Source organism: Mustela nivalis, assembly GCF_964662115.1.
Source record: "Mustela nivalis genome assembly, chromosome: 10".
Classification (NCBI taxonomy): Eukaryota; Metazoa; Chordata; class Mammalia; order Carnivora; family Mustelidae; genus Mustela; species Mustela nivalis.
Window position 1 is genome coordinate 82,183,533 of NC_139029.1, and position 26,918 is coordinate 82,210,450.

Consider the following 26,918-nt stretch of genomic DNA (forward strand, 5'->3'; position numbering starts at 1 on the left):
CTTGGGCTATTGGGGTGAAATTCATTGAAATTTTTTTTTAAAACAGTTGGATACACACCAAAGAATTAAGTTTTTTCCTTTCTGTGTGATGATCTGGAAATGCTTGTATTGTAGCAACTGAGATTTGAGTGATTGAAACACAGCTTCCAATTATAAAGATTTGGGTTTAGATCATGAGTCTTCTCCAGGGGAAGACATCAAAGTACAGGCGACTCTCTGTTGTAAACTGTATACTGGAAAAAAAATTAACTTTTGAAACTTTTCTACTTTGGGTTCTCATTGGGTTTCTAGATTCCAGTTAAATTTAATAGATGTATGAAGAAATTTATTCAATGATGCTAGGTTCTTTGATATTTAAGTCTCATGCGTATATAGTTATTTCATGGATAATATTGGTTCTGGTGATTTTTCTAGATAGTTAGATCAGGAGATAGTTAAGATAATTTTTTTTAAATTTTTTTTTAAATCTAACCTCTAGAGCAATAGAAATAGCAGAGAGAAGGTAATAGGGTCTCAATAAATTTGTGTTGCATTAATGTCACATTGGTCAAGAAATCTGTCAGTTACTGGAGATAGGGAAATAAAGACTATACTGGCCCTCAGCTTTGGTTTTAGCCTTGGCCTCAGTCTTCTCTGGCTGATTCCAAAGGCTAGTTGTCTTTCTAGTCCAGTTCAGAAACAAGGGAAGAGATCACTAAAACTTTATCACCCCGATATGTGTTCTAACATGTCCAAGAAGGGCCAAGTGCAATACCTGCCAGAAGATGCCTGTTCTCTGGGTTATAAAAGAATTTTACACACTGTCCATTCCAAAGCTTCCAGCCCACCTGACTCCACAGGCTCTGCCCCTTCCTCCCTCACCACCCTTGCACTTTAAGATTGCAGAAGTCAACACAACAGAGGAGCAGAGATGGGTAATAAGAGATGACCCCAAGAAACACAAATACCTTTGTGAGCTGTGTTTTAGTCTCTCATCCTCTCCTGTGTTCTGTCTTCATTTTCCAGGCTGCATTAAAAACCATAATGAGGACAACAACTTCTAATCTAGACAGAGGCAGTTAAGCATAACAGAGGGGCAGACACTGAGCTTGGGCAGGGGGGCAGGGACCTCCCCTTCTTCAATGGCAAGATAGAGCCAGTTAGCTACACAGACCAGATGGTTGGGTTGCCAAAATCAGAGGCTGCTGAAATCTTGGCATATGCGCAAGGGTTAACCAAATCTGTAATGGATGGCTACTTCTTCTAATGGGTGGGGAGGTTGCTTAAAAATGTCATCAGCTACAACAATGCTTAACCGTCCCTCCAATTCAGAGACATTTCCATCCTACTGCGCCACCTTCTGAAGATCTGTGCATGGTACCAGGTGAAATTCTAGAAGGTCCGCCAAATGTGTGCACACACACATATACATACACATGCACACGCAAACATATGATTTCATTTATTCTTTGACTTTTGGTTCAAACTACTGACTTTCCCAGTTTTTTGTGTTGGTCAAGTAATTCAGTAGTAATTAGATTTATTTGTTTAAAACTTGAGTAATAAAATGTGCCTCTTTGCCAGATGTACTTGTATGTCACATCACATTGTATTTTGTGTGTATATTTACTCATCTGACTTTTTGATGCATGTCAAAATGAAACACATGATACAATTATACTTAATTTAATCACAGATTTAAGATGTTAGAAAATAAAAGTTATTAATGTCCAGTCGCACATTAATATTTTACCTTCAATATTCCGTTTATATTCATTGATATCTTTCACAGATACTTTCAAGTAAATAAAATCCTTAGCAGTCTTGGAAAATCTTTAATCTTGAAGGTGGGCACATAATATGCATTTTAGTATGCATCTAACTATGTAGGAGACAAGCTTGAAGGAGAGAATGGCTCACCAGACATTGTTAAATTCTTATCTAAAATAATGGATTAGAAATCCCTTTGCTAGATAATTGATAGGTCAAGTAAAATATATCAGCTACAAGTATACACTTAATAAATGTTAAGACTTAAATCAATTATTACATAGTTAAAAATATAAACTTTAATAGTACTTATATAAAATAGTTTAAATGATATTTGGTGCCTGAATTTAGTAAACAACTAAAAATTTTTTCAAATGACTGATGTATAGAATTCAATAATTTCTGTGTTTATAACACAAAATTAGGTATCACTTTAGATCTCAAAATCAGAATTTTGGTTTTGTTACTCCACGTCTCAAAATGGCAGTAATTTTTAGTTAGATTTCATTTCCCTGACATTGCATGACAATATTTATTTATTTATTTTTTTTACTCCTATGTTGTTTCATATTAGGAAATATGTATTGGACCCCGAATGTATTATGTATTTCCTTTGTAAGACCATTCAGGGGAAAATATGTATGCTTTCTCTACATGAATTAAATAATCCAAGTGATAGTCAAAATGTCATTTAATCTAAGTATATTAAAATTATAATTTTTTAAGAGATATCAAAAATACATGCATAATACCAATCACAGCAGAAATTATAGGGAGGCATCCAGGGTACATAAAGCTAAAATGTACTTTATGTTTGTTTATTTTTTCTATTTCTCATTGTCTTTGTGAAGGCAAAGGTCAGAGGTGGAAATTTTAGCAAAATGCAGGAAGTATAATGATCACGAACATGAACACAGATGCTGGGTTTCTTGGAGTTTATAATCTAGCTAACCAGCTGTGTAATCTTGCACAAATCACGTCATCTGTCTTGGCTCAGTTCTCCCATCTGCGGGTATAATAATGGTACCTAATAATAGGAAGAGGTTTTATGAAGATTGAAAGAGTTCAGAAACGTAAACTACTTTAAGTGGCCCCTGGAAGTAGCATTAAATTGCTACTTGTACCCATTATTTTTTGAAGTCAGGTCTATGTTGTCAGGGAAATGAAATTACAACTCTAGAAAGATTTAAAAGCAATTACTTTTAACAATTGAGGTATGGGTCCCCAGCCTCAGGTCTTAGTGTCTAATTTGGTTTAAAGAACAAAATGCTTTCCAAGACAATGTACATACTTCATTGTCTACTTATGTAAGAGGAGCAAATCTCCAAAACCTGAGGTTAAAGCTGTGATTACAAAGCTTACTACCCCAAGCCTAATGCTGGATCAATATTCAGGTGATAAAACAGACATGTATTTTTATTTTAAACTTTACTATTTGAAGGACTTAGTTTGAGTTTCTTGTCTTTTTCAGTGCTTAAAAAAATCATTATTAGAATTGTAGAAATTTACAATAGGAGCATGTTCTGTGAGATAAGTAGGCAAGGATCTTTTAACATGGGTATTTTTGTTTTATCATATTAGCCACACGACAAGAATTGTGTAAAACCCTTAACATCTCTGTCTGAGCCAGCCATGTACGTATTTATTCTACATTGAGGCTACTGAGTATGTCCTTTGCTATACTAGGCCTGTGGGATAGAGACATGAATAAGACCATTTCTGTATATGATATGCCAGGGTCATATCATTGAATAAAAGAGAAAAGTAGAAAACAACTGCCATCCTCTATGGCAGTCGCTGCGACAGAGGCATTCATGAGGCCATCCCTGTGCAGCTAGAGAAAGGGATCCAAAGAAATCACTGAGGACAGGAAAGCATCTGGAGATTTAAGGGTGCCCCAATCCCTGGTATTTTATACTAGAAGTTATTTACGAGGAAAAAAAAAAAAAGTGAGTGAAGATAAGAGCAGAAAACATCCAAGATATAATTAAGGGTTCTTAAGATATTACCCCAAAATAATAATAATAATATGATTACATTGGAGAAACTGCCCCGGGAAGAGCATTAAGACCTTGGAATATGAGATCGTTGAGAGCATGATTTGAAAGTGCCTAGGGCTTTTCACTCTTGCTGCCACTGTTGAAACCCCTCACACACACATGGCCATTTCTCGCCTCTGTCCTTATGTGGCATTTCTACGGAAGCCTGGGGCTCTTCTTTCCTGGAAAACACCGGACTAATGCCAGATGGCGACATGTGCCAGAGCAGCAGCAGGGTGGAGTGGAGCTTGTGCTTCTGGGAACTGAACAGATAAGGTTCCTTACTCGGGCATGGCACTGAGGAGCCAGGCACACTATTTAACGTATCTGGGGCAGGATCTTCTCTCAAAATTTATCTTACAATTCCCAAAGAGGTCATGAGTATTAAACTAGATAACTCGTGGGGAAATGCCTACGTAAAAGCCCAATAAAAGTTCTTTTCTTTTTAGATATGAATTACTATTCAATAAATATTACTTTTAGTAACTGGAAGTGAACCGAGCTGCAGAAAAGACAGGTAGTAGATTTGAGCACAAGAAGCTGTTTTCATGGGGTGCTTCGGTGGTTCTGAGGTGCTGAGCCTTCAGCTCAGGTCATGATCCCAGGGTCCTGGGATCAAGTCCCACATTGGGTTCCTTTCTTAGTGGGGAACCTGCTTCTCCCTCTGCCAGCCACTCCCCCTGCTTGTACTCTCTCTCGGTCTGTCAAATAAATAAATAATTTTTTAAAAAAGAATACATTTTCATATTTGGGGGATAAAGAAGTTGATAGAGAAACTTTAAGAGTTAAGAAGTGGGTGACTTTTTTCAAACATCACATATTCTCTGCAACCCTTTTCCCCTTTGGCAGTCACAACCTTTATAGCAATGTTGAAGGGAAAGTAGGCTGAGAGTTATGAGCAAAGAAGTTGATGGCCTGTTTTCTGGACTTGGGCATCTGCGTAGGAATCTGGGTACTCCCACTCACTAGCTTTGTGACCCCTGGACAATTCACATAACCGACATCTGCCTCAGTTTTCTCATCTGTAAATTGGGAATACCAATAGAAACTTTATAAGGTGTGGACTGAATGCAGAATCTGTTATAGACCTAGGCACAGTATCTGGCACCCACATCCCCAAAGCATATGCTACTGATTGTTAAGAAATCATTCAAGTTTTCCATTTAATTAATAGTAATGTCTTGATTTCTTTTGGTTAAATTTGGTAAACACGTACCGAATGCCTGAAACATTCAGAGCACTGTGTGAGATACACAGGTCTCAAGTAAGTTAACCTTTTTAAGTAGTTTTAAGTAGTTAATCTTAAGACTAGGGCTGGTGATATACAAAAAATTATAGTCCAAGGCAGACAAAAAGGTCCTATAATAGAATACATATGGAGTATGGAGTCAGAGTCTTCTGTTCTGAATGAAGATCATGGAGAAAGTTTCAGGGAGAAAAAAATCATGTCAACTTGACCTTTATGAGGACAATTTTTATGGGACATAAATGTGAAAATGTAATGTAAAACAGAGCCTAGAACATGCCTTTTGAGACATAAGTGTAATAGGAACATAGCGTGACAGTGGAAAGTAGGGATGGAGCAAAATTAAACAAGAAAGTAGATTAGGCGAGAATATAAAAGGTCATAAGTGCCATTCTAAAAAAAAATAATAGCACTTTATTTCGTTGTTAGTGAGACACTCTTAAAAGGCATGATCAGATATGAACTCTAGAAAAATCAGCCTAGGGTGCCTGCATGGCTCAGTTGGTTAAGCAACTGCCTTTGGCTTAGATCATGGTCCAGGATTCCAGGGATCAAGTTCTGCATCAGGCTCCCTGCTCAGCAGGGAGTCTGCTTCTCTCTGTGACCCTCTCCCCTTTCATGCTCTCCCTTTCTCATTCTCTCTCTCTCAAATAAATAAATAAAACCTGAAAGAAAGAAAGAAAGAAAGAAAGAAAGAAAGAAAGAAAAAGAGAAAGGCAGAAAGAAAGAAAAATCTGTCTAGAAATATCTTAGAGGATGAAATGACTCAAGTGGAGGACACAGGTAGCAGGCCTAATACATTAGAGAGTAGTGACCATGTAAAAGAAACGAGTGAGATGTCTCCAAAATCATGCCAGCACATGGAGAATTCTAGAAGTAGATAACAATGCAAGCAGCCCCTCATTTCACTGAGAACAGATGAGGCCCAGAAAGGTGAAGCGACTTGCCCCAAATTCTAGAAGCTGGTGGAATAAATGAGGGGAGAAACTGACTTCTCCTGTCTCCGAAGCTGGCATTGGTTTTGTTCTCTCACACTGCCTTGTTTGAATTTGTATCTATGCATGCCATTTAAACCAGAGCCAGTTTGTGAAAACTCATTTGGATACCTAGACCTAGAATGGTGTTATAGACTCATTCCTGACCATTTCCTTCCCTTAACTACCCTATACATGTCAGTGTGTTTTCTTATATTTTTGAGATTCATTGTAGTTTATCTAAATATGCTGCAGTTAAGATAGTGATATATTCTTCTCCTACCCACTTAAGCCCCCATGTTGCATCACCACCTCTTAATCTCACAAAACAAACTGAGGGTTGCTGGGGGGAGGGGGTTTGGGAGAAGGGGGTGGGATTTGGACATTGGGGAGGGTATGTGCTTTGGTGAGTGCTGTGAAGTGTGTAAACCTGGTGATTCACAGACCGGTACCCCTGGGGATAAAATATATGTTTATAGGATAGTGATATAAACTATAAAGCCGTATACTGTACTATAGTATATATTATTAATTATCATTGCCAATATTTTAAGGAAACATTTATCTGGATTAACTACAAGGCAAAAATTACCAGAAATGTCATTAAATATTGCACTGTAGGAAGTAGAAAATTCTATCATCACTGTGTTGACCTATGACAACCTCCTTTGTGGCATAAGCTTTAGTAAAATTACTTTGATCTGCTAATATTTCTCCTACTTTGAACTTGATTTCAGTATATTATACTACTATTTTAAATTTCACTTGTTATATGATTTGGGGATACTTTACCAGAATTGGTTTCCAGGCTCCCATTTAAACTTTTTATTAACAAAAAATAAATCAAATCAAATTAAATTTATTATTTACATTTTAAAATGTTCCTTTTTTTGTAGATTATCTCTTGCGTATGAGTGGTATGAATCTATCCAGTTACATTCTTTGACTTCTTGTGTCATTATTCATATCAAAAGCAAAGTAATTTCATTCTGAAATTTATTGTGCAAAAAAATTCTGAAATTTCTTGAGTGTGGTGTTGTTTAAATCCGAGGGTTGCTGGAGGGGAGGGGGATAGGAGAGATAAGGTGGCTGGGTGATGGACATTGGGGAGGGTATGTTCTAAGGTCTGAAAAAAAAAATTTTTTTTTAAACAATAAAATTTAAAAAATAATCATCCTGTATCGGTCCCATGCAGCTTTTCACCAGCAGCCTCGGCCCAGAATGGCATGTTACTCTTTTCTACAGCAACATTTTGATACCTAAGAGGCATCTCAGCTTTCATATTTCCAGAACAGAGCCTTAGATTTCTCCTACTCAAGCTTCTCCCAGCCTTCCTCCTTCCAATAAATGATGCCACTGACCCGATTGCTCAAGCCTAGGGTCCTTGAAATCAGGGACCTTAATTCTTTTTCCTTCCAGGGCTAGACTGCCAATAAGTCCTGTCATCTCTGCCTCTAGAATCAGATCCAGATCTGGCAACTTCTCTACCTGTGTACCTGTCTTGCCTGGCTTAGGTCAGGGGCCACGCCTCCACTAATATGGAAGCTCCATGGGGGCAGGGAGTTTTCTGTCATGGACTGTCGTCTTCCTCACTCACGACCAGGGTCAGGCACACAGGACGTAGTCGATAAGTATTTGCTGAGTTTTGATGAGCCTTCTACATTTTCACCCTGCTTCTACTCTGGACCCACCACATCCATCCTCAACCCAACAGGCAGAGTGATGTCTGTAAGACCTATTCCAAGTCATATTAAACCTCTGCTTAAATTCTCCAAAGCATTTCCAAACGTACTTTGCCTAAAATATTAACTCAGCCCACAGCCTTCAGTTCTCTGCCAAGCGTGGCCCCAAATCCACCTCTCTGACTTTTCTTCTGTCACTGCTCCTTTTTGAGTCTGCTTTTCACCTAGGTTTTAGACGATGAGTTCTTTCTTGTCCCGTGAAATCTCTGCTTAAATGATACCTACTGAGGTAGGCCTTCCCAGATCTAGAAAAGCAATCCAGGCACTCAATTACTACAACCTTCCCTTTTATCTTTCTTAGAGCACACGTTCGTTCTCAGATTATAATTTTTAAATTGTTATCTGCCTTCCTCAGTGAGAATGAGAACAAGGACTTTGGCTTGTTCCCAGGACACTGAACAAGGCCCACCGCTAGCAGGTTCTCAGTAAATATTTGTTGAATAAATGAAAAAGGCACATTAATATTATATTTGTTAATTGGCTCTTTGCGGCTCTGATACCACCAGTTTAAGAGGATTTTGTAAGACTCTACATTCCTGATGGCCATGAAAGAGGAAAAGAATGGAACAGAATTATATTACTCTGGGCCAAGAGCAAAGAAAACTCTCCCAAATGAGAAAGAAAGCTTGTTCTCATGATCAACATGCTAAAAGCAAGTAAGTTATCTGACCTAGATAAAATGTCATGATAGATTCCATAAAATGTTTTGCTAAAATTGATATATACCTTTGATTTGATTTTTTAAAAAGGCCTCAAGAAATCAATATTATCCAGCAAATGTAATCTTTTGAAACACATTTCTTTTGTTTGCCTTGTTTTCTAAAACTGTTGTAATTTTCTCTTAAAAATTGCTTCTATTATTTTTAGTCACAAGTTTCTTAGCAGATGGTAATTATAAGAATCGATCTCTTTCTTTTTTTTTTTTTTAACTATTTTCCTAATCTTCAGGTAATTTCCCTCCTCTGTATTGCTACATAAAAACAGCTAGTTCACACTTTTTCTTGGTTACAACATAAGTGGAGAATAAAATTCTTAATTCTTGCCTATATGGATCTTTTAAAATCTCTTTTAAAATCTCATTTTAAATGCATTTGAAAGATGTCTGTGCAATTTTATTATGTATATATATCAATGCTATATGTGTGCCCAAATTAGTGTGTACCATCTGTTAAAGTTCTTCCATTGAAAAAGAAGTTTTGTTGATGAATATTTCAAAAGATGAAGGATACCTCTGAATATAAGTATGTTAGGAGGAAGCATTGTAATCTAATTCATTGTTGTCTGGTAGTAAAATACACTATAGGACCACAATGTATAAAATTACTTTTTTCTCAAATATTATAAATATTTTTTCAAATCATTCTTTTTAAAAATATATTTATTTATTTATTTATTTATTTATTTATTTATTTGCCAGAGAGAGAGAGAAAGAGAGAGAGAGGCACAGCACAAGCAGGGGAAGTGGCAGGCAGAGGGAGAAGCAGGCTCCCGGCTGAGCAAGAAGCCCAATGCAGGACTTGACTTCAGGACCCTGGGATCATGACCCAAGCCGAAGACAGATGCTTACCCAGGCATACCCAAATCACTATTTCTTAAAAACAAATTAGAATACAAGGAGTAAAAGATATTTTAAAAATCCAGAGAAACAAACATCAAAAAGAAGAAAAATATGATTATTTTGAAAACAAATGAGGGTCTTGAAATATGTTTCTTTAGAACTATAAAAGCTGGGATGCCTGGGTGGCTCAGTGGATTAAGCCGCTGCCTTCGGCTCAGGTCATGATCCCAGCGTCCTGGGATCGAGTCCCACATCGGGCTCCTTGCTCCTCAGGGAGCCTGCTTCTCCCTCTGACTCTGCCTTCCACTCTGTCTGCCTGTGCTCGCTCTCACTCGCTCTCTCTCTGACAAATAAATAAATAAAATCTTTAAAAAAAAAAAGAAGAACTGTAAAAGCTATTAATAATACATGGGTAGAAAAACTGTGTCACTAGGAAAAATCTTGAAAGAAAGCTGATGTCTGAAATGACTAAAGTGCATAACATTACTGAGGGAAATTAATTTTTACTCAAAAACTAATTTATTATATTCATATATATACATATATATTTAGAAGTCACTCTGATATGTAATATTCATGGAAGTGTAGAAATGAGTAAGATTAGGCCCCCACCTTAAGGAGATTTTCGTTTGGGAAGCAGAGCAAAGGCTCCAACTAACCTAGCAGACAACTGATAGTAAAGAAGAGCATATAAAAATTTATTGAAAAGAGGGGCGTGGGGGTGGCTCAGTTGGTTAAGCGTCTGCCTTCAGCTCAGGTCATGATCTTAGAACCCTGCATCATTGGGCTCCCTGCTTAGCAGGGAGTCAGCTTCTCCCTTTCCTTCTGCCCCTCCCCCCTGGTTGAGCTTGCGTGCTCGCTCTCTCTCTTCCTCTCTCGCTTGTGTGTGCTCTGTCACATAAAAAATAAATAAATAAAAAACAAATTCCTAAAAAGAAGTGCTAGGGAATTAAGAGTGAGGAAATTACTTTCAAAATAGATTACCATATAAAGAATTACAAAAAAGGGGACATTTGACAAGTATAATATTATTAATAGTTATAACAACAGCAACAATAATACTACTACTAACATTTATAAGCTATTCTTCATTCTAGGTATTGTTAAAAATTACTTGCCCTAGTTCATTTAATCCTTTCAGCTGCCTGTGATGATGGGTACGTACTGTCAATGTACCTACTTCACAGATAAGAAGACTGAGATTTAAGGAAAGCACTTCCAAGGTCACATTGGTGGTAGTGAGTGGGAGAGCTGATATTAGAACCTCCCTTGAAAACCATATGACCCGCCTGGTTTGACTACAGTATGTTGAATTCAGAGTGTCCCTCCCTATCTACATATATATATTCACACACGTACACACACAGACACGCACAATATAGGAATAGAACTTTCATTTCACAGCTATATCTTCACTGGTACAGTTAAGCAGATTCTAAAGGAATCACCCACAATATTCAATGGCAAATAATGTCTTTACTAGGGAAGACAACAGAACTTTAAGCTAAATAGCCCCCCCTTTAATTGATGCTAGTTGTGTTTCATTGTCCTAAAACTCTAATCCCATTTTTGAAGATAAACAAAAAGCATAGAGTGTGGTTAAGAAGTAAGATTTTGGAGCTACAATTCATGGGCTCAAAACCTACCTCTGCCACTTACTAGAGAAGACTGGGCTTATCCACCTAAAAACAAGGATAATAATAGCACCTACATTATATCATAAAAGTCTTAAATTAATGAGTTTAAAATTAATAAAATTATTTAATCTTTCTAAAACAGAAACTTCACAGCACATAGTAAGGGCTATATGCATTACTTGTTAAATTAAAACTAAAATATATTTAAGTGGATTTAAATGAAAAATTACGTGGATTTAAATGAAAAATCTCAATCACACACATGCAGCATGAAGTGATGTTTTATTGGTTGAAAATGAAAACTCCTAGTTGTGTATTACAGGAGAGGGGAGTGGTGGGGAGAAATGATCAGATATTTGAAGTGAACAAACGATCATGGGTTCTAATGAGAGAAAGGTGGTTTTCTTTTAATTTTTTATTTTATTTATTTGAGAGAGAGATCACAAGTAGGCAGAGAGGCAGGCAGAGAGAAAGGAGGAAGCAGGCTCCCTGCTGAGGAGAGAGCCCAATGAGGGGCTTAATCCCAGGACACTGGATTCATGACCTGAGCTGAAGGCAGAGGCTTTAACCCACTGAGCCACCCAGGTGCCCCAATGTGAGTGCTTTGATGTGCTTTTTGTTCTATTGAAAAGCATCAGTCTGAAAAACAGGACAATGCCAGATTAATCTCTATAGATAAATAGTTTTTCTAATAAACTTAATTCTCACCTCATTATAAAAAGACTCTTGGGAATAGAAGGCATAATCTTGTTTTGTAAATTTATTTTTCTAACTGAACAACCAGATATGATGAATGGTCACTAATGTCTTCATCAAAAATCTGCTCTGTTTAGTCAAGTAAATATTGTATCCACCACAAATAACACAGCCTTAGGCTAAGCAACTCCTAATATATGTGTGATTTAAACTGAATTTTCAGATTCTGAGAGGTCTACCATCAATGTACTTGCAGTATTTTCTCTTGAGCTGACAGCAGGTGTCTCATAATCTTGCTGGCCAAGCCCATGTCCTGTTCAACCATATTATAGCTCGCATCCACATAGTACCTGAGATATTGTAGGTTGAGTGAATAAATAACTGAATCCATAATACAAAGTCTTGAAGGTAAATGTGTAATATAGACTTAACCAGAGAGACTAAAGGACATCCAGTGAAATTACAATTTCACACAAACAGCAAATAATTCTTAGTTTAAGTATCCCCCAAATATTGCATGGGACATACTTATACTAAAAATTGCTCATTGCCTATCTGAAATTATCATCTCACTGGGTGACCTGTATTTTCATTACTAAATCTGGTAACTCTAGTCTGATTTTTAACTTATTCAATTAGTTATTTATCTACAAGTATTTATTGCAATATTAAGTTATTAAATGATGTACTACGTGCCCACCACATGCCGGGAACAATTTTGTGCCCTGACTCAGCAATAAATAAACATCACTGGCAGACTCTCACTTCATGGAGGATGTATTTCTGTGGGAGATGGGGAGAGAGTGACGAAAAATAAACAGGTGAAGTATTAAGTTGACAAGGTAATTTTGGTTGATGATCAATGCCATGAAGAGTGTCAAGCAAGATGATAAGGGCAGAGAGGGAAGGATGAATCAAGGGCTATTGTGTGTGTGTGTGTGTGTGTGTGTGTGTAAAAGCCTTTGTTGATAAATAGGTTATAATGAAATAAATAGAGTGAGGGTTTGTTGAGGAATAACAACTCAGGCAGGGTCTCCATGTCTCCATGGCAGCTCTAGCTTTCAGCCTTTGCCTTCCTACTGGTCCGTTTGGACAATAAGGGCTTGGTGGATATGCCCAGCCTCCTCAAGCCGTTGGGGGCCTCTGTCTTCCTGACCAGGGGTTCAAGTACCGTCTTAGACTCACCACCCTTAGGAGGAGGAGCAGCCTTGGCCTTGGGCCTCTCCTTGGCCGCATGGACAATGACCTCTTTAGGGATGAGGTTTTCCTTTGTTTTGGCTGGAAAAGCAGCACAATTCTTGTCCTTGGGAACCACAGATTTTGAACTCTGACTCTCAGCTTTTGTTTTCCCGTGGGCTTCACCATCTTCACTATTCCTTCTGCCTTTGACCTTTGACTTCCTCCTGGGCCCAGTGCCACCGGGAAGAGCCTGTGTGGCCTTGTCTGTCTATTGGGGGGCCTGGTGACAGGAAGTCATCATTAAATGATGAAAAGAAAACAGTTTATATCAAGAGCCAGAGGAAGAGCACAAACAGAAGAAGGAACAGCAAATGCAAAAGACACTAGGTAAAAATGTATACGACTGTTCAGGAGAAGTGTGGAAACCAATTAGATTATAGTGGGCAGGGGCTTGGGAGTTGTATAAACATCATACAGAATGATGTAAGAAACTGAAACAAGAGCCAGTTCATGCAGAAATTGGTATTCCATGATGTGACATTTGGATCTTTTTCAGGTAGAATGGAAAGCGCTTAGAGTGGTTATGATCGGGAGGGATATGATAAAAAAAATTTTTTTCCAAAGACCCCTTGGTTTTCTGGGTGGAAAATGGATAGGCGGGGTGGGGAGAGAAGAGTGAGAGTACACCACCAGTTAGGGCGTGATCTGAGAGCAAAGGTGAGGGACATGACACGGGCTCATAGGAGGCTGGTGACAGGGGAATTGGATGTTCTGAAAGTAGAAGCCATAGCATTTATGAAAGGTGTTAAGTCTGAGATCAGAGGAGAGTGGTGAGAGAAGGGGCAGTAGCCATTTGTTTCCACTTAAAGATGCACTGATCCTATGTATGACCTGTGCACAATAATAAATTGCTCTTCTATATCCTTCCTTCTCAGTTGCCTATATTGGCATCATCGGTGGTTAGCCTGTATTTCCTTGAACTCACGGATGTCTTCAAACCCGTGCACTCTGGATTTAGCTGCTATGACCGGAGTCTTAGCATGCCCTATATTGAACCAACCCAGGAGGCAATTCCATTCCTCATGTTGCTGAGCTTGGCTTTTGCTGGACCTGCAATTACGGTAAGAATTGCCCCCAAATTATATTTGTCATTTTCCCAAAACTAAGAATGACCACATTTGTGTAATAAATGGGTTAAAAACAAACAAAAAGTGAACTCGAAATCTTGGAAAAGAAAGGTCATGTCTTTAGGGATATTTTGAAAATCCTGTGACTTAAAAGTTGAAAATTACTGGCATTAAAAGTTAAGATGTGTAATTGAAAAATTAATGGGTCTCTAATGTTCAGTTTTATAAATCATTCTTAAAAAATGTTTGTAACTGCATAATTTCCCTTGAATAGCTAATATGACATTTCTGATATATTTCCTAATTAATGTGTTGATTTGGTATCTGAAGTCTGGAAAGTTGGAGGGGAAATACAAATAATTATATGGCCAAGAACTTTCTTCTCAATAGCATGTTGATATCACAGTTTCATATTTTTACTGGATTAGCACTTTTTATTGATTATGAGCACTGAGTACCAACAATTATAAAGTAAAAAGGACACAACTCACATTCCTGGCATTTTGGTTCACACATGCGCACACAAACTAAACATAAAATACTTTAGATGCAAAAGAGGCATTTGCATTTTTACATATATAATATAAAGAAATGTCCTAACCTACTGGAATTGAATGTAAAACATAATTCTTTTTAGTTTGTTAACTTACACATTATGAGTAAACACATTTTTCATTAATCCATTAATAAATAAGACTGGACAAGCCTTTTTACCATCTCTTCTGCCCCCAGAATTCCACATAAAGGTCAAGAAACATGTTTCAAGGTTAACATCATTTATTTCTACCAGTAGGAACTGTTACTTTGCTTTTATCATGCTCATGAATGTCAGAGGAAGTGGTTATTAAATGAAAAGCTGTACTTGAATGGAGTTTTTACAAGATTCCCTAATGAATTGGCCAATTCTGGTTCAACACATCAGCAATTTTAGAAAAATCTATACATAAATCTTCCAAAGTCTATACTTTTATGTAGTTATGAATTTGTTTTTTCAAAATTTCTCCTACATTAATTTATAGCGTATGTTTACACTCAAAATAAATTATACAAAACATTCTCAGAAGGTAAAATCAGAACTTAATATTCCACAGAACTTAATCATACTTAAAAGGTCTCAAATACTTTGTAAATAAACTGAGTTATTTTAACTCCAGTTAACTCTAGTGTGATCGGAACTATTAATGATGTGCTTGGAAATAGCTGCGATTCAAACTAATAAAACATACCTAAAGGGCAGTATTGCTCAGAATAACGGCACTTTCCTGTCATTTCTCTAACGACTTACTAAAAAATCTGTATCATCAGTCATTTGACAAGAGCAAAAAGAATATAAGCTTTAAACTGTTACACCAGAAAGCATTTCTCCTAGTTGGGGTGTAGTCCTCAAACTTATTGTAATAGAATACTTGAAATAAAACAAAATTCTGTACAAATATTCATGACTGTATTGATATTTAACACGAGACTATGTTTGATATTTATTCATTTAAATGATTTTTTATATATCCAGAAGCCTTTCCTCCCTAGGGTATTTTATGAAGTTGTTAGGAAGACAAGTCTAGCTGTGACTCCTGCTGCTGCTCACCCCGTTTATCTCACACTGATCCCTTTGCTGACACTGTTAGATGTCCTGAGCTCAACAACCTTGGCCTTATCACTGTGTTCCTGTATCTGTGACTCCCCCATTTCCTTAATAAATTCTTAAGATGCAATCTAGGGATGTTTTCTGGGGCTTCCAGGCCAAAGCTTTCTTTCTGGAGCCTTGAGAAATGACAGGGAGAATCTGCCATGTCTGTCTCTCACCAAGCTGGACCTGGGGAACCCAGTGTCAATACCTCCCACAAAGGACCCACTAAATCTCAGGATGTCCACGGGCCCTCCATAGTGGCTACGTGCCTCTTAATGGAACAAGAGGCAAACTAGGAAAATATTTATATTCTGAGATCCCCTAAATCCCCCCATATCACTTAGAACTCCACAATACTCCAAGGAGTCCATGGTTCTTTCACACTGGGTTCGTAGCTCTGGATAACCAACTCAGTATAAAACAAATCTTGACTTTGCTCACATCAAATATTGCTTTCGTACCTTTCTCTCAAACACATATCATGCATCTTCTAGATCTCTTTCCAATTTCATTTTCTCCTCTATCTTTAAAGATTTCTCCCAAAATATTTATTTTCTCAACATTGGTGTTATGGGATCTGTAGTCCTCTTGTCCCATGCCCCTAATTCTAATCTTGCTACATAGTTACAGTTCTAATCTCCTTCCCCTCTTGGTGAAAAGGTGAAAAATAGCAAGTAGACTCTAATGGCCAACTTTCAAGGATGCTGTTTTCTTTTTATGTATATGTAGCATTAACCTGTTAGAAAATGGGTTGGGGAGGGAGGTGGGGAAGCAAGAGGAATCCTTCATGTGGAAATGGTTTTTAAAGCCCAGTTCTGATGGGCATTAAGGAGGCCACTTGATGTAATTGAGCACTGGGTGTTACATACAACTGATGAATCACTAAATTCTGCACCTGAAACTAATGCTACACTGTATATTAACAACATTATGTTTAAATTAAAAATTAAAAAATAAATAAATAAAGGCCACATCTGTGAAGGGAGGCATGGTTTTCACCCACTCATCTGGAGAGGAGACCAAGTGAAAAACAAAAGAACTCATGTCAGCAATATTCTTCAAAAGAATCTTTACAAGAACAAAAGAAGATCAACTGATTTTTGATAGAGGCATTTAAATATACATCACGTAATGTTTGCTTTTCAAATTTTTTAAAGTGCTTTGAGAGACATTTTAAAAATAACCTATCTTCATGATGCTGTACCAGAAACTATAAAAATTCCTTTCATGTCTGTGAAATACATTTTCTTATGTCTCTGAAATTGCCCTTGAATTGAAAAATTTCATCCTTAATGCTCACTTTTCATTTACTTTAAAGTAATAATGAAATAAGCATTTTGTTCAGTCCTTTGGAGATTGTATCTCAGGGAAAACAGCAGTTTTAAATGTTCATGTAATCTGTATGAATAGAAAAAAATGTATACTTTCTCTTCGCTGGAAGTTAACTTTTATTACATTTTATTAAAGGATAAATATATCTAACTCTATAGGAGAATTCTATTGGAATTTGATTATAGATCCTAGATGGGAACCTTACACAATATTAAATGTATTAGGGTTTCCAAAAGACTTTCACTACAGATTTAAACACTATAATAAATACTATTTTGTCATTCTCTTTTGCTGTTTCCACAATGAAGACTTTTTAAAAATTTTTATGTATTTATTTGAAAGAGAGGGTGACAGAGAGAGAGCTAGAGAGAGCATGAGTGGAGGGGAGGGGCAGATGGAGAGGGAGGAGCAGACTCCCACTGATCAGGGAGCCCTACGCAGGGCTCCATTCTGGGACTCAGGATCATGACCTGAGCCAAAGGCAGACGCTTAATGGACTGAGCCACCCAGATGCCCCAATAAAGACTTTTTCATTGTGAGTTCTTCCTGTGGTAGATATTCCTAGGGCAGTGCCCATATGATTAATAGAAAGAAATATATTATTCACTGTGTCTCCCCTGAAGCAGAGCCATTTCAGAATCTCTTCCAAAAACCTCCCCATGATATTCAACAAGAAACAAAAAATTCTTTTTTGGCCCGTGTACAGATTAAACAGAATATTGTGAAAAGATACTTGTCAGAAATTGTTTTCTGTTTACAAGTGACAAAAGCAGCAAATAATTTTATTGTCAGAGCCTAAACTCTGAAACCACATTTTAGCACAACCAGCATGCCATTCAGAATGAGGAAACAAGCAGGCGCATTTAGAAATACATCAGGAAACATCTCCCCTCCCCCCGAGGAAAATTCCATCTTTGGACCAAATTGAACCACTTTGAAAATTCATGTAATGACATACAGATCAAGGTTAAATGAATAGAAGTGTGAGGAGAAAATTGATGTGTTTCTTAGAGAGGACAGTTGGGAGATGTCAAAATAATGACAAGAAACCTCTATCCATAATCAAGCCAAATAGTATTAAAGCACTCTCTTGACATATGAGTCTTGAACATATTAAACAACTAAAATAAAACGCCTGAAATCTCAAGGTCATTTGAGATAATGACTACTGTGTTGTATGTTAAGACACTTTTCCCTAATGGCACTACACAAATAAATTCTTATATAATTTAACGTTCCTGGACAAAATGTGAATCATTACACTTATAATTGAAAAGAGAAGAAAAAATTTATCCACAGAACTATTTTTGAGGAAGTGAGGATAAAATCAATATCTTTTAACCATGCAAGAGTGCATTTCAGGAATGAGTGGTTAATTCTCTTGAAATGATGAATTTTAGATAACCACTATCTTATTCTATGTGTGTGGTGTTTTGTGTCACATCTATCTATGCAGAATACAAGACCTACTGTGTTTCTGTGTCTAACTTAAAGTAATAGTGTAGGATGATATTTCTCAAGAAGTATAAGTAATTAACTCACTGTTAAAATGATTTGAAAAAAAAAAACCCTCCTTTTGGTGATTTCTATACAATTGATCTTCAAGATGTTTATCATATATGCCACATGATTTTCACACATTTATGGTTATTGATTCCATTAAACAATTATTTTTTATACAAATTAAGATTCTTTATAATTGTACACATACCGTGATACCTACAGAATTAAATATAACAGATTGAATACTCCAAATAGAAGGTTGTAGGCTGTCATTAGTTTAAAAAAAAAAACTATAATTTTAAATACTTCATAAAATAAATGTTAAGCTAGTAATGAGAACTGGGAAGTTTCCCTTAGAAAATCTATTTGAGCCCCTTATCATGACTATGACCTTTAAAGTGACATCATCCCTTATTTCTAAGACTGCCAGTATCTCCTATAATTCAACTTTTCTCAGCTCCACACATGTCTACAAATCAATGTCGCATTTCAAATCAATCTCTTAAGCATGGTGATCTTAAATATTTGAATTTTTTACGTAAGTAAGACTCATAATTTCAAATCTTGCTTCTCTTTTGTAGCACGATTAAGGGCCTGAATGCCCAATCAGCCAACAAGCATCCCACAGTGAAGGTAACAAATGCAAACCCCACAATGGCAGCCATTGTGCTAGACAGTGAGAGTAAAGGGTGAATAAGAAACGGCCCTTCCCAGGGCACCTGGGTGGCTCAGTTAGTTAAGTGACTGCCCTGGCTCAGGTCATCATCCTGGAGTCCTGGGATGGAGTCCCACATCAGGCTCTCTGCTTAGCGAGGAGTCTGCTTCTCCCTCTGCCCTTCCCCCTTCTCATGCTCTCTCTCGCTCTCTCATTCTAAATTAATTAATTAATTAATTAATTAAAATCTTAAAAAAATAATAATAAAAAAAATAAAGAAAGAAAAGAAAAGGCCCTTCCCTCAGCGGGTTATAGTCTAGTGAGAGACAAACAAATGAACAACTGAAGTGCACTTTCACTGAGTTATACTAAAAAGGAAGGATAGGTGCTAAGGAAACCACAAAGAAGATATAATTCAGTTTAGGGTGGTGTTGGGTGTTTCAAGGAAAACTTTGTGAAGGAAGTGATGACCAAATGCAATGGGTCTCTTCCCTGATGTCCTATGTCCTAGAATCCTACAGCAAATATACTTTTAACTTAACACCTTTAATATGTTAATCTTTCTGATATTACATTACCGCTCCTGTCCATTGTAAACACATTCTCTTTTTCCTTTTCCTTTTTCTTTTTTTCTTTTTTTTCCTGAGAGAAAGAGAAAGAAAGCATGGGGTGGGAAGGAGCACAGGGAGAGAGAGAGAGAATCTTTTAAATTATTTATTTAATTTTTTAAAATAATTTTTTTATTTTTAATAAACATAGACTGTATTATTAGCCCCAGGGGTACAGGTCTGTGAATCAACAGGTTTACACACTTCACAGCACTCACCATAGCACATACCCTCCCCAATGTCCATAACCCCACCATCTTCTGCCTACACCCCTCCCCCTGGCAACCCTCAGTTTGTTTTGTGAGATTAAGTCTCTTCTCCTTTGTCTCCCTCCCTATCCCATCTTGTTTCATTTATTCTTTTCCTACCCGCCAAACCTCCCACGTTGCATCTCCACTTCCAGAGAGAGAGAATCTTAAGAGAGAATCTCCATGTCTCGTGCAGAGCCCCACATGGAGCGCTGTGTGCGGTCCTGAAATCACAACCTGCGCCAAAATCAAGAGTCATTCAACCGAAAGAGTCCCCCAGGCACCCCTGTAAACACATTTTCTAATCTTGTGCCTAAGAAATTGTACCCTGCTTACCTAAATTCTTTTGTAATTTGCATTCTCCAACAAAATAGCTACCAGCCACATGTGACTATTTCTGTTGTCTAAATTAATTTGAAATTTAAATACTGGACTAAATGGGGTGAAATAAAATAAAAAATTCAGCTCCTCATGTGTAGTAGCTAAACTTCAAGGCTCAATAGCCACATGTGGGTAGTGATGACTGACCCTATTGGAAAGGACAGGAAATATTTTCATCATCACAGAAATTTTTGTTGGACAGTTTGGTTATAGATCTCAGCTTTCTAACCCCATGCATGCTTTCCATGGATGGAACCTTCTGCTCAATTCTGAATTGGCTTATTGAAATGATATGTTAGTAAAATTTTCTAATCCTAGCTCTGGTGTTAACTTTATCCTTCCCCTGCCCCCACCCAGCCATCTTGTTTTTGTGCTATAAGAGATGAAATGCCAAGACTCTAAGAATTAGGGCAGAATCAGTAACTGTGCAATTAAGCAATAAGGCATCATCCCTGGATACTGTTGAACAAAGGGCCAAAGACTGAGTGCTGCAACCGCAAGAAAATGCCAGGACCATATCTCACCCTTGACCAGTCCATAGGCACCCAGAAGATCCAACTAGCGCTCTTCACAGTGCCCTGATTGCTGCTTCTCACTGCTCGCTCAACCACTCAGGAGAAATTGCTCACATCTCTAACACTTTATAGAAAAATATATCTTGGGGCACCTGAGTGGCTCAGTGGGTTAAGCCTCTGCCTTTGGCTCGGGTCATGATCTCAGGGTCCTGGTATCAAGCCCCGCATCGGGCTCTCTGCTCAGTGGGGAGCCTGGTTCTGCCTCTCTCTGCCTGCCTCTCTGCCTACTTGTGATCAGTCTCTGTCAAATAAATAAGTAAAATTAAAAAAAAAAAAAAAAAAAAACCTTTTTCTTGTTGAATCGATGATGTGTTAAGAGATAACTTAGAATTCATTTGTTACCCATCAGGTCCATTCTGAACACCATCCTGTCTTTGCAGATTATGGTAGGGGAAGGAATTCTCTACTGTTGCCTGTCCAAAAGAAGAAATGGGGTTGGACTGGAGCCCAACATAAATGCCGGAGGCTGCAATTTCAACTCCTTCCTTAGAAGAGCCGTCAGATTTGTTGGTGGGTGTGGGGAACCACAAAGAAAGGAATTATTTTTTCCCAAATAGAAATGTTATATTTAATTACAGATATTAAGTTTTTAAAGCTATAATTTAGATGTATAATTTCAGGTACAGGATGAGTTCTACATTATACAAAAAAACTGCTAAAACACCAAGATTGGAGCTTTGTATCTGTAATATGTTATTTACAGTTATAGTCCTTATTTTGAGAGTTAACATGCCATGCATTTTAGTATATTTCTGTCTTAGCTGTGGTGGAAGCATAAGTTTACTTTAAAATGGTTTCTCTGGATGTGTGTTTGTTTTTTAAAATGGGGAATAAATGTTGGCAGGCTATTGTGAATGAATAACTCTTCAGAAATTAGTTTAGCCACATCAGTGATTCCATTTCAATTCTGGAGTGTTTTCATCCAGAAGCTACTGCACATGGAAATGTCACCATACAGAACTGAATCATGACTATTTTTCCTTGGTTATATCCTCTAACTTTTCCCCCTATTTTTTTTTTTTTTTAAATCGAAACCCGCATCTCTTCTGATTAGCCTGGCACCATCTTAATGTTTGAGTCACAGACCTTTTTGCTTTTTTAACCAAGTTGAGAAGTCAAAACACAGTGTACCACACCAATATGAATGCTTCACATTCATTCCCAGTAAGTCAGTAAAAAATTACTTTACCTGTAACCTCTCAGCTCAAGAGAATAGGTAATTTTATCTAATATCTAGACAATAATTAGATATAACCTTCTCTCCCACTAGAGGAAAAGCCTGGTTTAATGCCCAGGCTCTGATCCACTGATCAAGGTACTTGGAGATGGTGAGCCACGAATAAGCCCTTTAGCGGGGCCACAGTTGAGGCAAGAAAAGAAGTCTTCAGTACATATAGCTTATCTCAGGGAACAATTTTGCTAATGTAACAATTGCTTTGGACAAAGGGGCATATATCCTCTGTGAAAAGCCTCGTGCCTGTGAGGATGGTCCAGCCTTCCCCAGAGAATAAGGTCCCAGAACCCCATCCTCTGAGAGTCTGGAGATGCTCCTTCTCCAAAGATAAAAACGGATGGGTTTTCCCACTGAAGCCTACTCCTCTCCAGGACCAGTATGCTGCTAGGAATTAGAAAGTAGAAATAAAGGGCCTATATCTTGAATTCCAGATGATCAGGTGGAGAAGGAATGGGGAGAGTCATTACTAGGTAGGGATAGGCAGAAAAGGAACGTGGAAAACAGGGTAATGGGCAGGCCAACGACCACTATCTGGAGGAGTTTATTGATGAATTACTCAGCTGCCTCTTGTATTGATTTCTATGAGCACATCATGAATCAGAATCCAGACTGTCAAGTCAGAGTGAATCCAGGGTGTCAAGACGACGTAGAGGAAGCCAGGTTCAGATCAAATGTATGTGAGCAGAGCTAGATTCCCATGCAAGGGACTTGGAGCAGGAATGGAGTTCCAGTGAACATGCCCGAATCAGAGTTTGTGAGTTTATGGTTTGAGACTGGGGCCAGGAGGCAAAAGAAAGAATTTGGGCGGGGAGATACAAGAGCATCATCTCTGAATTACAAATCTGCAGGAAGTCTCCCACAGCCCTGTATCCAAGATATGATTATTATTTCCATGACAGGGCCCGCCTACCCTCTTCTCTGTTTTAATTAGCATTCCCGGTATAACTGCAGCTTGTGGGGAGCTGGAACCAGTTCTGTAGGGCTTGGCAACTGTGGCTGGAGTTACGGAGTCCTGGGGAGAGAGAGAGCCCCAGAAGCTCAAACGTGCTAAGCAATTTTAAATTATTTTGAATTTTTGCCTCATTCCCCATATTTCATCCTCCTCAAATCACACAGTTGGTCACCTTCACATGCCCCAGGTATCTGACAAGTGGCCTATAGTAATAATATTAAGAATGGTCCTTTTTAACCAAACTAACTAAAAATACTCCAAATGACTACACTGTTGGTATTCATTGCCCTTATTTTGGCATTATCTGGTTTAAAGGGACAGGAATTTTCTATCCTTATTTTCTCTAAATAAACTCAGAGAAAATGATCACGACAGATTTGCAGGTCACCACATTAATGTGTAGTAAACATGGTTGATGATGGTACAATGTTGGTATTAAGCACTAACTTAATCAGGATTTCTTTCCCATTGTGTATAGGTGTTCATGTGTTTGGACTGTGCTCTACAGCTCTCATTACGGATATCATACAGCTCTCCACAGGGTATCAGGCACCATACTTTCTGACTGTGTGCAAGCCAAACTATACCTCTCTGAATGTGTCTTGCAAAGAAAATTCCTACATTGTAGAAGATATTTGCTCAGGATCTGACCTTACAGTTATCAACAGTGGCAGGTCAGAAATGAAGATTTTTAACCTTCCCATGTCAGTGTTTTCATGGTTCTTGAATAACGACTGTGGGATTGTTTTATGCATACATTTTTCAGTCATAAGGATTTTGATTTTATTTTTCTTTTCTTTATTTTCAATCCAATGATTTCTTTAGTGGTTACACCATAGAAACTCTGGTGGCTCATTCCAAATCCTCCTGTCTCAAAAATACCAGCCTCACATTCTTGCCACTAATCTTCATATCACCAAATCCTATTCATGTTTTGCGAGGTACCCTAGACTCTTTATGGTTTTAGGTTAACACAGTTGATTTATCTTAGTATGTTTATATTGACTTAAATGGAAGCTTAAATATTTATATATACATCTCCATTTTATGTTGTATTTTTAAAAAATCATATGAACCTTCCTTTTGGTAGAGTTTTATATGTGCATCTACTTTGTATAAACCCAGAAGATCAGTATAGCTTCTATTCTTGCATTTTAGAAAATAAAAGACAGAAAAACTCAAGAAAATACCAGTGCATTAAGTTTTTCTCAATCAATGAAGTAAAAATTAAACTTTCTGGCAAGAGATAATGTTTTGGAAATCCAAAAGAAATAAGTTACAGAACGATGAAGGGCAATAAGTGATTGCTATAAGAACTGCATTTGTTGTTCAGTGAGTTCTCAAGATCAATTTGAGTTGAAAATAAGTTAGTAAGTACCCTTGAAGAAGCAGAAACTGATATTATGTAATTATACAATTTCAAGTTCTCATAGTCCATTCAATAATTTTGAAGCTACATTTAAGACCAATGTCCTTTACTCTTTCTCAATCTTTCTACATATCTTGTCTGCGTTAAGTGGCAATGCTTTTTATGGGTACCAAATAATTAGGAGGACATTAATATAACTGAATTTTATTTTTAAAAATTTTTTTTCTATTAAGAGAAATCTCTATTTTTCTTCCTTCGCCTGTCCTTTTTGGTGTTTCTCCCATATCCTGTGTTGCACCTCTCTCTCAGCTTGCTTCTTCAATTATTTAACTAAATAAGATGCTCTACGATTCTCAAGATGCTCTACAATTCTCCACGTTAAAGTGGAGAAACCCTCTGTTAAAATTGGACTTCTTGTGTTTTCTAGAGTGTAAAAATTACATTTAGACCCATTGCTGTAAGAAAATAATTTTGTGTTTGAAAATTTTGTGTAAATGCACCCATATATTTAGGAGCATAAGAGAAGTTTCAAAGCTTTAAAATCCTAGGTTTTATGGACCTTTACTTTAAACTGACACACTTTGAATACCAAAGAACAATTATAATGTTTTCCAACCCACTTCTCCTTTCAACCATCTTTTCAGTGGTGTAACAAATCGATTCCTCCAACGCTAACACTTTGTATTGGAAAGCGCACTATGCTATTCTTTAATTCTAATAGTGATTAGCAGTGTTTATCACTCTGATCTTTCTCCAGAAATCTAAAGAGAAATTAAAGTTATCACTTACTGCCTTGAGGCTTTTAGATAGAACATTTGAAGCACCCAGCGTTCTTATGATTGTTAGCAGTGAATCTGAAACAGAAGGCATAATCTGACTGTCTTCCTTTGGCAGAAAATCATTCCCTTCTCAGCATGCGACCCTCGCTGCCTTCGCGGCTGTGTACGTTTCGGTAAGTCTCTGACTCTTTTTCATCAGTCCGTGTCCTAGAGAATATCCGAGAAATGAGTCTTGTCTCCAAGTGACTAATTAGATTATATAGCCATGTAATAACAGAACAGTAAACTTGAGCACAGCAGTCCTTCAACACAGTTGCACCGAAAACATAAATTGGATGATACTGTATACAATACTACATTAAACGAAATTTTCTACACAGTCATAATACTTATTCAGCCTGGTATCCTTTCAATGCACTATATCTCATGGCAAGGTAGTGTGAACTATACGAAAGTTATAAATTCTCGAACTGAATGAACTGTGTTTAAGCACATGCATACACACATACACATATGCTTTACTTTCAGTATTTATGTAATAGTGAGTTCAAAGTCAGTGTAAAGTTGATAAATGATATACAGTGAATCCACATAGTGTCTGATTAATACAATAGTCCATCAGATCCTATGTGAGAAAAGTGGACTGGAATTAGGTGACAAGTAACTTGGACACTAAACAGTTATCTTGCTAATTATACTGCTTCAACTTATCTTTCAAGCTTTCATGTAATTAAATGAGATATGCTTTTTATTTGATGAACTTTGCTATGTATTTCTTCTTTTTCAGGAATAGAACATAGCCATAGCAGGGGGAAAGGAGCAGTAAAATTGATGTCAAATGTATGAGTTAGACTTTGAGTCTAACTTTTTATTCGATTATAATTTAATGGTAAAATGACCTTTCTAACATACTTACCAGATTGCTTTCATTTTTCAGATGTACTTCAATTCCACATTAACGGATTCCTCTAAGCTTCTCAAACCCCTCTTGGTCTTCACCTTTATCATCTGTGGGATCATCTGCGGGCTCACCCGAATAACTCAGTATAAGAACCACCCAGTTGATGTCTATTGTGGCTTTTTAATAGGAGGAGGAATTGCTCTCTACTTGGTAAATGATTTACTATTCTCATTTGATAAACCACAGTTTAAATGGAAAACATTTAAAGTAAAGTTAGCAGATCAGGAACTGGGCATAAGCTTGGGTTTCCCATGGGAGCATTGATTGCCAATGCTTACAGAATAATCAAGGAAGACTGAGAGCTGTGTCCTTCAAGTTCCTCCATTGCCCTTGTGTGAGTGTGATTTCACGGTGTCCAGCAATTAGCCTGGGGTCCGTAGTCTGAAGGGCTTTGGCTTAAATCTCAAGTATCTTATATTTGGTCAGACTACATTATCTCTTAGCAACCAGTTTCATCACTTATTAGGTGAGAATAGTAACTGGCTATTTCATATAATAACAAAGATGAAGCGACTATGTTTACTGACCACAGTGCCAGCACTGCATGTCGAACAATATGGCAGAGGTTCTTACAGTCTAGTGGACAGTTTCCCCAAATTTACTCCTTTAAATACAATTATTAATGGAGCCTTAGGTAGGGACTGCTCATCCTGAGAACTCTGGCAGGGAGAGCAAAGATAGGTACTATTTAGAAGAAAAGCTTCTGGAGAGGCAGAAGCTGGACTTATTCCATTTCTGTTTGCACCC

At 37.4% G+C, this 26,918-nt stretch overlaps 1 protein-coding gene across 1 annotated transcript in view; it reads left to right on the forward strand.

Annotated features, from left to right (window-relative positions):
• Positions 1-26,918, forward strand: part of PLPPR4 (phospholipid phosphatase related 4) — a 41,432-nt gene that overhangs the window by 9,614 nt on the left and 4,900 nt on the right. The window contains exons 2-6 of the mRNA XM_082686477.1: positions 13,756-13,941; positions 21,257-21,386; positions 23,541-23,736; positions 25,326-25,383; positions 26,148-26,321. Coding sequence (XP_082542603.1) covers positions 13,756-13,941; positions 21,257-21,386; positions 23,541-23,736; positions 25,326-25,383; positions 26,148-26,321 — 744 coding nt within the window. The remainder of the gene's footprint in view (positions 1-13,755; positions 13,942-21,256; positions 21,387-23,540; positions 23,737-25,325; positions 25,384-26,147; positions 26,322-26,918) is intronic.